Source organism: Numenius arquata, chromosome 5 (assembly GCF_964106895.1).
Source record: "Numenius arquata chromosome 5, bNumArq3.hap1.1, whole genome shotgun sequence".
Classification (NCBI taxonomy): Eukaryota; Metazoa; Chordata; class Aves; order Charadriiformes; family Scolopacidae; genus Numenius; species Numenius arquata.
This window is the reverse complement of record NC_133580.1, coordinates 70,648,703-70,660,007: the sequence shown is the minus strand read 5'-3', so window position 1 is coordinate 70,660,007 and position 11,305 is coordinate 70,648,703. Positions and strand designations below refer to the sequence as shown.

Sequence of the window (11,305 nt, the reverse complement as noted above, 5' to 3'; positions counted from 1 at the left end):
ATTTACTGTCTCAGCATCCTGAGGAGACTAATTTGAACTCAGGCTAGCACACAAGCAAATGGATAGCTCCACTCACACAACAAGTCCTACTCAATTCAGAGGTATTACTTTCCACACATACAGTAACAGAACCCAGGTGTGGCTGACAAAGATCTGTCACCAACGCCCTGCAAGTCAGAACTAGAGATGAAGTTCTTTGAAGCTGATATCAACAGGGAGCACAGTGACAGCAGAATGAGGTTTTTCATCCACTGGGGTCTAGGGAGAGAAGCCATACAGAGTTTTTCCCTTTTTAACTTCGGGAGAGGGAACGGATTTGTCTTCCCTCCATCCATTCCTGAAAGCCACAACAAGCTCTCTCCCTTCAGGTTAGAGCTGCCAAAGGAGACTTGTTAACAGGAGAAAGTCCATCCACAGCACAGCAGAGACTGGAGCTCCAGCACCATAGAGAGAGGGCCCAGTAGCAGTAGTCTCTAGTAGATCTTGATAGCAGGTCCTCCCCCCCACAGCGGCAGCTCCTTCCACATCATTGTGCCAAGATGTAGCAGTAACTGTCCTCCCCAGCAAGCGATTCAGTAGCAAGTGGCATGTTGACATCTCCTTGCAGCAGCCTCTGTCTTGATGAATCAGGGCTTAGTGGTAACAGCTCCAGCCCACAGTGTCCAGGTGGATGTGTCAGGTAGCCAGAGGTACCCTGCAGCTTGGCAGTGGCCACATCAGAATTGTTCTGTAAGGGGCAGACCAGGCACGTTAATCACCACCCAAGACACAAGCACTCAGTGCTAGAACCGCACCAAACCTACATCTGAGGCAGGCAGGTTAAGTACATGCACACACCTGAGGACACTTTGCTAGATACTCTTCAGCTTCAAGTAAGCTTTGAGCAAAACATTCCAGTTGTCACTGGACAAAGCCTGGACAAGGTCTGTAGCTGACATGTGGCAAAGCAAAACTCCTGAGTTCCACCAGAACTTCTCAGGACTATCCTTTATAGCTTCCTCCTTCAGCCTGTGGTATAACTCCTGTCCAATAAGGGTCCTTGAGTCTGCTGTTAGGTACACTTTTGCTCAGATGAGACCAACTTGCTTGCTCATTGAAATACACTATGATCCACCTAGGCCAAGGAGCTTCAGCACTCAGTTGCTATGACAGTATGAAACTTGACTGAGAGGCCATGGTGCTCACAGAACTGGCAGCTTTGTCTTGGTCTACAGCCTCTAAGCACCAGAAGCTTCCTGATGCCTTGCAGAGGAGACATGAAAAAGCTCAGTACTTCTCTTACAAGGGTAGATGATCCACTTGGTTGATGCACCATCTTTCACGATTGAAGTCTACCATGGTTTCTTGCACTAAACCTGCCTTTGCACAGATATTAGGGTTTGGGTTTTTCTCCCTTCAGAAGTCCACTTATCACAGTACAGCTTCCTATCCTCAATTTTTCTTCAAGACAGGAGCAAGAAATCTAACAGCACTGCTGAGGAACTCAGCACAACTCAGGTGGCTTTGGGACACCAGAAAACAAATCCAGTCACTCACATGCAAGCTATTTTGGTTAAAGGCACTTCAAGTGTTAGAAGCAAACGCTAACTTTGCAAAATATGCATGCAATTCTTATATGGTAACTCCAGCCTGGAAGGAGGGAAAGGTGTTTCAAATCAGCTTTCATACCTGCTTTCTCCTCATTTACACACCAACATGGCCATTTCTGTTTTCTTGTCGAAGTTTTTTCCTTTCTTCTTTCTCATCATACTGAGGACACTTTTTCCTGACCCTGTGGAATTACAGCATGTTAGAGGTCAGTTTGAACCCCAGCATACATCCTCTTGTTACCAGCCCCCACGTCCTCTGCAACATTTAGACTCATGTCCTTTGAATCCTCAAGCAGCTCCTCAGTACCGGGAAGAAGTTTTAAGCAAGACAGTTTTTAAACATTTAGTATCAAGCAGTATCAGCCTACATCAAGAAGCAGCCAAGTTAGGCACTGGCAGTTTTGCCTCACAGCATCAGGGCTTCCTGTCTTAAGCCCAAATAGGCAGCAAGATGAAGTGGGTTTATTGCTGGAACTGAGCAAAGCACCAGGAGCCTTTCTGGGGAACGGATTTCCTGGTGGCTTTAGCAAGCAGCTGCAGGGACCAGATTGCCTTCCTCCTCCCCACAGCACAGCCCTGTGGACTTCCAGTATTTGAAGTCCCTGTCCCCTTGATGCATCCCTTGAACACATCATAAACAAGCTGCTTTTTGATTTTCTCTCAATTTCTCAGTCTGTTGTAGTAACTGTTCCAAACAGACCATCTAGCCTCTCTGGATGAAGGTACAGATTAACAAACTTCATGCTTCAAGCCTGTGAAGGTTCAGAGCATGAAACAAATGAAGTCTTAGTCCATGGCTTGCTCCAGAAACTAACAATGATCATTTGCTCCTTCAGCACTACAGAAGTGGTTCTCTCTCCTAGCAGAGAGGAATGAGGCAGCATTCAGAGAAGTGTTCATCCCAGCATTCCTCAAGTTCAGATCTAAATATGAAGCAACAGTGACAAATGCACACCTTGTTTCCTGAATTGCAGGAAAGGGTACAGCACGTACCCAATATAGTTGACATACTTCATGAAGATCTAAAATTAGACTGAACTTTTGAGTTTCACCTACAATATCCCAAGCCCTACTGCAGCGAAGCTGCAGTGTCAGAACTTGAGGACTGCTCCAATACTCAGGGAACATTGGAGTCAGGCTCCCCATGCTGAGTATCTAACCACAGCACAAACTCCTGGCAAGACACAGAGGCACAGACAGGCATACGCTGCTGCATACTGCTTGTTAGCAGGTACAAAGAAGGGTTTGATATATGGCCCAAAACATGTACCCAGAAAAGCTCTTATTCACAGGAATAAATTAAACAGGACCCCAGATTCTAATTACCCACCACACAGACCTGTCAGCAGTTGGTTAGGCTGCAACAGTTGTTCCCTCCATCTGACCAGCAAGCACTACAGTATCTGGGACCGACAGAAAATTGTTCTCCCATTTGCTTCCCCCCAGTGTAATTAAAGCCCAACAACCTTCATTAATAAATGGACCATTGGAACACCATTTCCTCCCCTCCAGCTGTGTACCCATCTGGTGGATAACACCCATGCATGAGGCTGTTACATGACTGCTTGCAGGTTCTCCACAAGGATTAGGAAGACACTGCTGTGTCAGTATTAATGCTCCTCCTCCATTTCCTGCTGATGTTCTGCAGCACTGAAACTATCCTGGTTGCGGCAAGAGCAGAAAGACTCTTGTTTTAAAATATAAGGGTCTCAGGCTGCCCATAGCCAAGAGTGAGAGAGGGTAAGTGAACACTCAGTCACTTAGGAATTTCTCAGATCTTGCTTCTGCCCTCAAGACATATCCAAGCTGGGATAAGAACTCAGTCCTTTTGCATGTCTTCCACACAGGTAATTTAGATGAACTATGCACATTTCAGGGCTACTGGACACAAGCCCCACGCATACTTAAGCTAGACAGACACCAAGGAGTATAATACTTACTGCACTATCACTATGATAAGTACAGTAATGAAGCTGATGCTTGAGAGCAGGACAGCTACCACAACCAACACAGTCTTCGAGTAGTCTGCCACATCATTCTTCCTTTGAGTCTTCATGAACTGTTCACCACAGCGCTCACCAAAAAAATCCTGATGACACCTGCAAGTAAACATTAACACAAGTTCTTATCAGCTCCAGTGCTGTCTGGAGCCAAGGACACCCACACACATTCAAACCTGACTTAGACATCTTCTGAGTTTCCCATGAATCTCAAGATGCTCCCTTTAGAGCATGTTCATGAAATGCAGTCATGGCTCTAGCACAAGGTTTGTCAGCATTTCAACAAGTCGAGATTAGTTTGGGCGTGATGTTCCAGGAAGACACGCCTTTTCATTCTTTTGGTTTGAGTTTATGACCAACTGATGAGTTCAGTGGCTTGTTATGCATCTCAGATTCCATCATCACTTAATTTACATGGCAGAAAGATTCTCAGTCAAAATATGGCAGAAGATGGGTCTATGCCAGGTTGACACTGATTTTTCCTCTGAGCCCTCATACGCCACCGGCCCATGCCAATCACACCTCACTCACAAGGTACAAGTGACTTACTTGCAGGTCACCATCTGGAGATGTTCTAGGTATATGCATTCACCATGGATGCAAAAGTTTTTGTATTCCATTTCACAAGGAGTCCCTTTCTTTTTGTTTTTCCCTTTGTTTTTTTTCCTTCTTGATTTGCCAGCATTCTTCTCACCCCCCCTCTTTGTTGGCTTGGGTTTGACCACAGGTTCAACTGAAAAAAGGATAAGATGACTCAGTCTAGCAACACTAAAAAGCTAGATTCTGTGAAAATTGAATTACAGACTTTGGTGAGGGGTATGGGGATGGCCACTGCAGAAGAATCTGTGACCAAGAAGCATACGATGCAAGTGAGCATGCAGCTGAGTATTTCACACCCAAAAGAAAGGCACAAGCTTAGAAGCTCATTAGGTGCAACTCTGCCACCATTAAGTCCTGTGCAATGCAGACCAAAAGCAGTACAAGCTGAAGATCAGAGTTGAAGGACTGTGGCATCTCACTAGGTAAGCTACTCGAGTGAAACTATACAGGTTCAAGCAAAGACCTGTAAAGCACATGGAGTGCACACAGAGCTGAGCCATCCACCAGTTTATCGACTCAGATACAAGGCTAACAGCCTCCATTCCTCTAAACCCTCTATTTGCATCAGTGATGAAAGGCATTACAACTCACTAGATAGTTCTGGGCACTTGCAGAGGCAAGACAGCTTGCTATCCCAGTTAGCATACTTGTTTCTCCCAAATAACCTGCAGTGCTGTCTTCAGCAGAAGATAGTTCACTTCCAGTTCTCCTACTTTGAGGGAGATGCCGAGTGCACCAAAGGAGTGAAAGCAGTATAGTCCGCAAGAGTCAGGTTATTTGTTCTGCCGCTTACTGTCGCCCCTTGTTATCTCAATTAAGACAAACCTCTAGAAGAATGTGGTTTAATATGCTGGTGACTTAGTAGCCTTTGGGTTTAAGCAAGGGCAATCACCTTCCTTTCACTGGGGAGAACAAGCTAAAGTCAGCCACTGACTAAGGGTAATAAGCTCTGCAGCTGCTCCATGCAGCAGTCAGAGCTCAATAGCATTGTTTTAGAGCAAACTGGTAAAACACTGGTTCTCTGAAGAAGCCATCCCCTTACTGCTAACCATAAAGAAGGTCTTCAGTTCAACACTGCTTTTTCAGGAGTAACAGTTAACCAGGTGAGTTTGAACAGGTCTTAAGTGTAGAGCTATTTACAATACTCTTGAATTTCTCCATTGCGCTCTGTAGACCTAATGAAAATAACTTTTGGAGTATTAATGTTTTACCCAGAGCACTATGCATATAGGCAATCACCACAATAGCACACAACTTGATCCAACTACTTCCTAACCCTGTATTTCTAGTGACGAGAAGAGAGCCTGCACAAAGAAACAAGGTGTAGTTTACTGTTGTCTAGACAGCTGATCATTTTAACTTCTAGAGCAACAAGCCTGGCTTGAAGTTACTTAAAAGCAAAAATGCCTTCAGCAACCAGAAGTCTGATTCAAATGGCATAAGCTATATTAATATGTAAATGAGGAACACTGTTCCTGCAGCAAGGTTTCCTGTCCCTAGAAGTGTGAGCTTACTACTGGCAGCTGAGGCCCCTGCTCTGTCCAGTTTGACTTGATATTTAGGTTCACACTTTGATAATTGAGGCCGTTTCCATCCCTCCCTCTTCAAGGCTCAGCTTGTCAGTTTGATCTGTGTCCCTGTCTGCAAACTGCACAGCCAGGAAAGCCATCCACAGTTGAATCATAACAGCTTGAAGGCTCCACAGATAAACCTCATGCCAAGTAGAAAAGCTGGTCTACAAACCAACCACCTTTGGTAACAAATCTGGTTTCTGTGCAGTTATACAACACTTAAGTCACCAGGCCAGTAGTTTTACAGGCCAAACTGCTCAATAACTCTGACATTCCTGTTTCCCCTGGAGGTCTTCAGCTCATGAAAAATTCCAAAGGTCCACAAATTTCCCAGACTGAGCATGGTCCCCCTTCACCTAAAAAGATCCTTTTAATTTCATTCAAGTCTTAGAGTGTTTCCACAGGGAAAATAATAGCCAGATCCCTCGAGGTTAACAGCACCAGCCTACTAACATCTGCTGAGGTACAAATCACTTGCAGGTACTTGGCTTGTGTTATTGTATTAGGCCAGAATCAACAAAGTCCTTCCAGCCCCATAGTCAGGTGGGCTATTCACATCTACTCACAGCTTACAAGCGGACTAATGACAATAAATTCACACAATAGCTATTGACACTGAAGTATTGCCTGAAAGATGCTCAAACTTCCCCACAGCCACTTCATAGGTTTAAGTGATTGCTTTCCCTGGACATTTTAGTGAACTCCAACACAAATAAACCATCATGAGAAAACACCCAGGAAATCCTTGGAGCAAGACAGACAACCTGATGTTAAAACCCACCTTTAGGGCCAAACAGCACACACAAACCCCACCAAGCCTTCCATGGTTAAGTAGGTGGTAGCTGCCCCTTCACATCCCTCCTGTCAGGTTTACCAGAGGAAAGCAGCACAGCAGGCAATCGGCTAACGTGCAGCTCCCACACAGCCCAGTCGCACTCACACTAAGTTTTCACTGCTGACAGCTTATTTTTAATGCAACACTTTCAAGCAAAAGCATGGGTTTGCTCCAGACTCTACAAGCAAAGTGCAGCTGCCTAACAAGAGAGGCAAGCCAGAATACAGCAGAGAGCTCCAGGCCCACCACTGCCGAGCTGATGAGCCCACCTCACCACACCTGGCCCTGGCTCACCTCAGATCAAGCCATCCAGGATACACCGGTGGATGGGCAGTGCCTCCTCATACTAACCTGCCACTTCCACAGAGTCCAGCTGCACTCATGCTAAGTTTTCATCCCTGACAGCCTATTTTCAACACAACACTTTCAAACATAAGCGCTTTTGCTCTGCACTCTACAAGCTAGGCACACCAGCCTGACAAGAGGGGTCAGTCAGAAAGAAGCGGAGAGCCCTCAGGCCCACCGCTGCCGAGCCCACCTCGCCACACCTGGCCCCCGGCTCACCTCGGATCAAGTCGTCCACGATGTACTGGTGGACGGGCATCGCCTCCTCGTACTCCTCATCCTCCTCGTAGTCGGGACCCGTCACGGCCTCGCTCTCCCGCTGTCCGTGTCCCCCGTGCCGCTGGGGCTGGGTGGCGTTGGGCGAGTCGCCGGCGGCGGGCCGGCTGGCTGTGAGGGGGGAAACGGCGCCGTGGGCGGGAGGGCAACGCCAACCGCCGCCGCGCGAGACAACCCCGGCCCCCCCCCCTCACCGCCCGCCCTGCGCGCGTGCCCCCTCAGCCGCCCCGCTCCCCTCCCGCCGGGCCCCGCCACGCACCTGCCAGCAGGGCCAGCGCGGCGATCAACGCCACAGCGCGCATCGGCGGTGCCGAGACGGTCGGGCAACGGTGGGGAAAGACGGACGGGCGGCGGCGGCGGGTCTCAGCGCTCCACGAGGAGCCGCCCGCCGCCGCCGCCCGCTTTATAGGCGGCGGCGGCTCGCGCGCCCGGCCGCCGCGCGGCGTCAGCGGGGTGGGGCGGGGCGGGGCGGGAAGGGGGCGGCGCAGGCGCACCTGCCGCGGCGCAGGGATCCCGGCGGGGGGGTGAGGCGGCTGTGGGTTGCCATGGGGACGGCGGGGACGGCGCACACACACACGCAGACGGGGGTTTATTGCGCGGGCACACCTGTCTGGGCGCTCCGCTCTTTGCTCCGCCGGAGGGACGGCAGAAATGTCCTTCGGCAATAAAGGCGGTGATCGCCCTTCGCCTCGGCCCCTCTACCCCTGCCCGGGCGGCGCATGAGTAACGGCTGAGTAACGGTGGGGAGGCGGCAAGTCTCCGGGATCACCGTGTCCTGGCCGCGGCCGCCTCTCCTCTCACGGCTGTTGCGTAAGAAATCCCGAGGTACTTTTGGGGAAGAAAAACCCGGGCAGCGGGCTGGAAGGTGCTGGGGTGGGGTGGGAAGCCGGAGGAGCCCTGGCAACAGCTGCTGCGGTCCCCACAAAGGCCCTGTGTGCCACGGCGGGGCAGGGGGGCAGCCAGGGCCTCACACCTCCGCACACAAGCCAGTGGCGATGCTGCTGAGCATTGGGAAAGGGGCATCTGGCCCACCTTTTTCTAACAGAGGGGCTGGGATGCTGCTCACAGCTCTGGAAGCTGATGGAGCCTTGGGTCGCGGTGGCTGGGATCCAAGTTGCTCAGTCATTAAACCTTCTCCCCTCTGCCACACAGGCTGAAGGAGGACACGCAGCGGCGGGTGCCGTCTTTGTCCGGTGATGGCAAACCCAAGAAGCGATGCCCAAGAGCTCTGAAAAACAAGTTGCCAAATCGGTCGCTCAGACGTTAATCTGTGACAGGCAGGCCCGGCAAATCTCCGTCAGCCCCTTTGTTCGTAGTGCAATTAAAACCCATTGTCATTAGCTGACGGCTTTGTTGGGTTATTTTTATGGCTGTGTTTCGCCTTGTTCCCCGTGCCTTCTCCCATACTGTCTACAGCAGAGAGAAGGCAAATGCCGCTCAGCCGCCGCAGCCCTGGACAGAGAGCGCTGGGTCCATCGAGCAGCTCCTGGGCTGCAGCTCGGTCACCATTTGCGGGCAGCCGGGGGCTCCACAGGGCCCCCCTTTTCCCCTGCCCTTCCTGCAAGACCCCCATAAGGGCTTGGCATTAGCAGAGACTGAGTGTGTGTGAGCAGAGTTTCTCCAAAAGGAGAGATATTGGGGTTTGGGGCCTCTTCTGTTGAAATGTGGGGTCGGTTGTGTGAGAATGGAGTTTTGTTAATGGGGAGTTTTCCTTCCCCCCCCAACCTGCCATGCTCAAGGCCTGCTCTCTTAATGAGGCACCGCAGCTTCCCTCCTGAATTTCCTTTTTTGCAGCTGTTAAAATGAAATATACCTCCCAATTTTTTATCAGAGATCCACTGGAAATATTTTCAATTATTTTTTTTTTTAAAGTTCAGTGAGAGGAATATACCAAGCAGTTAAATTTTCACTCCTGTGCGCTACACTTGGCAAACTTCTGAAGAGCAGCTCAGCGGGGAAAGGCTGAATGACCCGAGAGCAATTGCCCGTGTTACCTGCGCTGTTTAGAGATCAAACACGGCATATCCAGCGCCTGACTCACGACGTTCCCTCTCACCTCCAACCTCCAGCCCATGGCTCTGCCTCACGGACTGGCAGCAGCCAGGAATTTGGCTCAGCATGCTTCAAATTTTGTCAGGTATTTCACCGACTTCCTCCTGCCACTTCTGAAGGAGAAGGAGCATCCCAGCATCAACCAGCACCGCTCCTCAGCCTGCAGAAAATGCATCAAGGTGGTGATGGCCACGGAGAGGTTCAGGTGGGACATCAGGGGAGCTCCTCCCAAACTGGTGATGTCCTGTAAAGCCCTGCTTGGCTGCTTCTCTGAGAGGACACCCCCCAGAGGCCACGAGTGTCAGGACATTTGGGGTGGGATCCTGCTGCAAGCCCCAGCTCTGCCGTGGGCTGTTGGGGAGGAGGCACTAAGCTTGGCCATGGCCTTCTTCCAGGGCTGGAAGGACACTTGGGCAAAGCTCCTGGAGGATGTCCCCAGGAGCAGTGAAAGGAGAAGCCTTGAGGAGGGGGCTGCAAGGCTCAACCCCTGTGAGCTGCCCCACTGCGGCTGGGCCGGTGGGGCAGGTTGCCGGGCCGGCTAGGGTAGGGCTCACTTTTGGGAAGGTGCTGGTTCCCTGTGGATGCAGAGTGCCACCTACTGAGCCACCGCTCCCGGCAGCACCTGGGGTTTTCTGGCTGGACACCCAGCCTGGAGTGGCTGCCCAAAGTGCCCTTGCCCACTCTGGCTGGTCCATCATGCCAGTCCCAGAGGTCACGGAGCTTCCCCAAAGGCTGGAGAGCCCAGTGGGGTGCCCCTTAGAGATCAGAAGGGAGTGTGTGCACAGAGCTGCACGCACGGGCACAGCCAGAGTCTCTCCTTGGCATCTGCCCTGCGCCAGACCTTGATTTCCACGGGCCGGTGGTGCAGCGGGAGGAGATGGGTCGGTGGTATGCTGCCCCGTTCTTGCTGGGGCAAACGAGTGCTTCAGGAACCAGGCTGGTCCTTCCCGTGCCTCAACCGTCTTTTTGCTAGCCCTGAAAACCTTCCGCACCCGGCATAGGTGGCGTTGGGGCCAACTTTTTTTCCCCTTGTGGTCTCCGGCCACATCTCTCTGGCCACGTCAGAGGGGAGGTTTCTGTCCATTGGTCTGCCTCTCTTCTCCCAGGCTCTTCTCCAGAAAACATCCCAGGGATGAAGACCGTGGCTGTGTTTCCTGCTGTGGAGCAGTGCATCACCTGACTACCTGCAGCCCTGGGGCCACAGGGCCACCCTGGCCAAGGACATGACGTTCTGAGTCAGTGGTACAGCATCTCCCACTCCGTGGCGGATCCCAGCAAATTTGGCTGACTTGACATTAATGCGCTCTCTCCTTTTGCTTGGCAGCTCCTGGGACCTGCTGTCCCCCTCACTGACTGTGGCCTGTCACCTTGAAGTGACTAAAAGGGAAGGATGTGCCCAGGATGTGAAATTGGACTTTGTCAGCTCTGGTTTGTGCTGGGAGCCCCCAGACTGGTAAAGTATTTGAATTATACTTCCTTCCGCTCTGACCCTGGGGACCAAGGTGAAAAGCCACCCTATTCTCACCCAGGACGGGGTGGCCAGCACAGCCTGTCCCGTCCCGAGCCGTGCTGTGACAATCCGGGGCGGGGGCGAAGGGACATGGATGCCGGCAGCTGCCTGGCCTTGGCGGAGCGTGCTCGGGCATCCTGTCTTCCAGAAGAGCCCGAGTGCCAACTGCGATCTCATTATTCACTCTCTTTACTCTTGATAAAACCCCCGAGAAGTGCGTGAAGGGAAACGAAGTATCTGAAATACCCGCCCATTAATTTTCTTCCCTGACATCAACGGTTTATTTTGCAAGGGCGGGCGCAGCTGACCCGGGTGTTTGAACATGAGTTATCCTTTCTCATCCCTCCTGCTGAGAACAGGTGGAAAAGGGCAGTGACTCAAGGCGGAGCGGTGTCTGTCGGGGCAGCTCACCAGACTTTCACTTGACTTGTGAGCTGCAGACACCAGTATCTTCTGCTATCAGCAGCTCCCTCACAGGCAGGCAGGGAGCTTTGAAGTGAGGCGTGTGTGACTCTGGTTCCTGCTGA

The 11,305-nt window shown here is 51.2% G+C and overlaps 1 protein-coding gene across 1 annotated transcript; it reads right to left on the bottom strand.

Annotated features, from left to right (window-relative positions):
- Window positions 1-1,683: 1,683 nt before the first annotated feature.
- AREG (amphiregulin) lies at window positions 1,684-7,518 on the bottom strand. Its single transcript, XM_074148209.1, has 5 exons — window positions 7,476-7,518; window positions 7,160-7,327; window positions 4,139-4,322; window positions 3,530-3,688; window positions 1,684-1,771 (listed from the first exon to the last, which is right to left on the bottom strand). Exons 1-5 carry the CDS (start codon window positions 7,516-7,518, stop codon window positions 1,684-1,686), a joined length of 642 nt encoding a protein of 213 aa, XP_074004310.1.
- Between the last annotated feature and the right edge of the window lie 3,787 nt (window positions 7,519-11,305).

Excerpts from the sequence above, each read along its gene's own strand:
- AREG (XM_074148209.1), bottom strand. The coding sequence starts at position 7,518 with ATGCGCGCTGTGGCGTTGATCGCCGCGCTGGCCCTGCTGGCAG. Across the intron at positions 7,328-7,475 it reads CGCGCTGGCCCTGCTGGCAG|CCAGCCGGCCCGCCGCCGGC; the intron begins GTGCGTGGCGGG and ends CCCCCCTCACAG. Across the intron at positions 1,772-3,529 it reads CTTATCATAGTGATAGTGCA|GGTCAGGAAAAAGTGTCCTC; the intron begins GTAAGTATTATA and ends GTAATTCCACAG.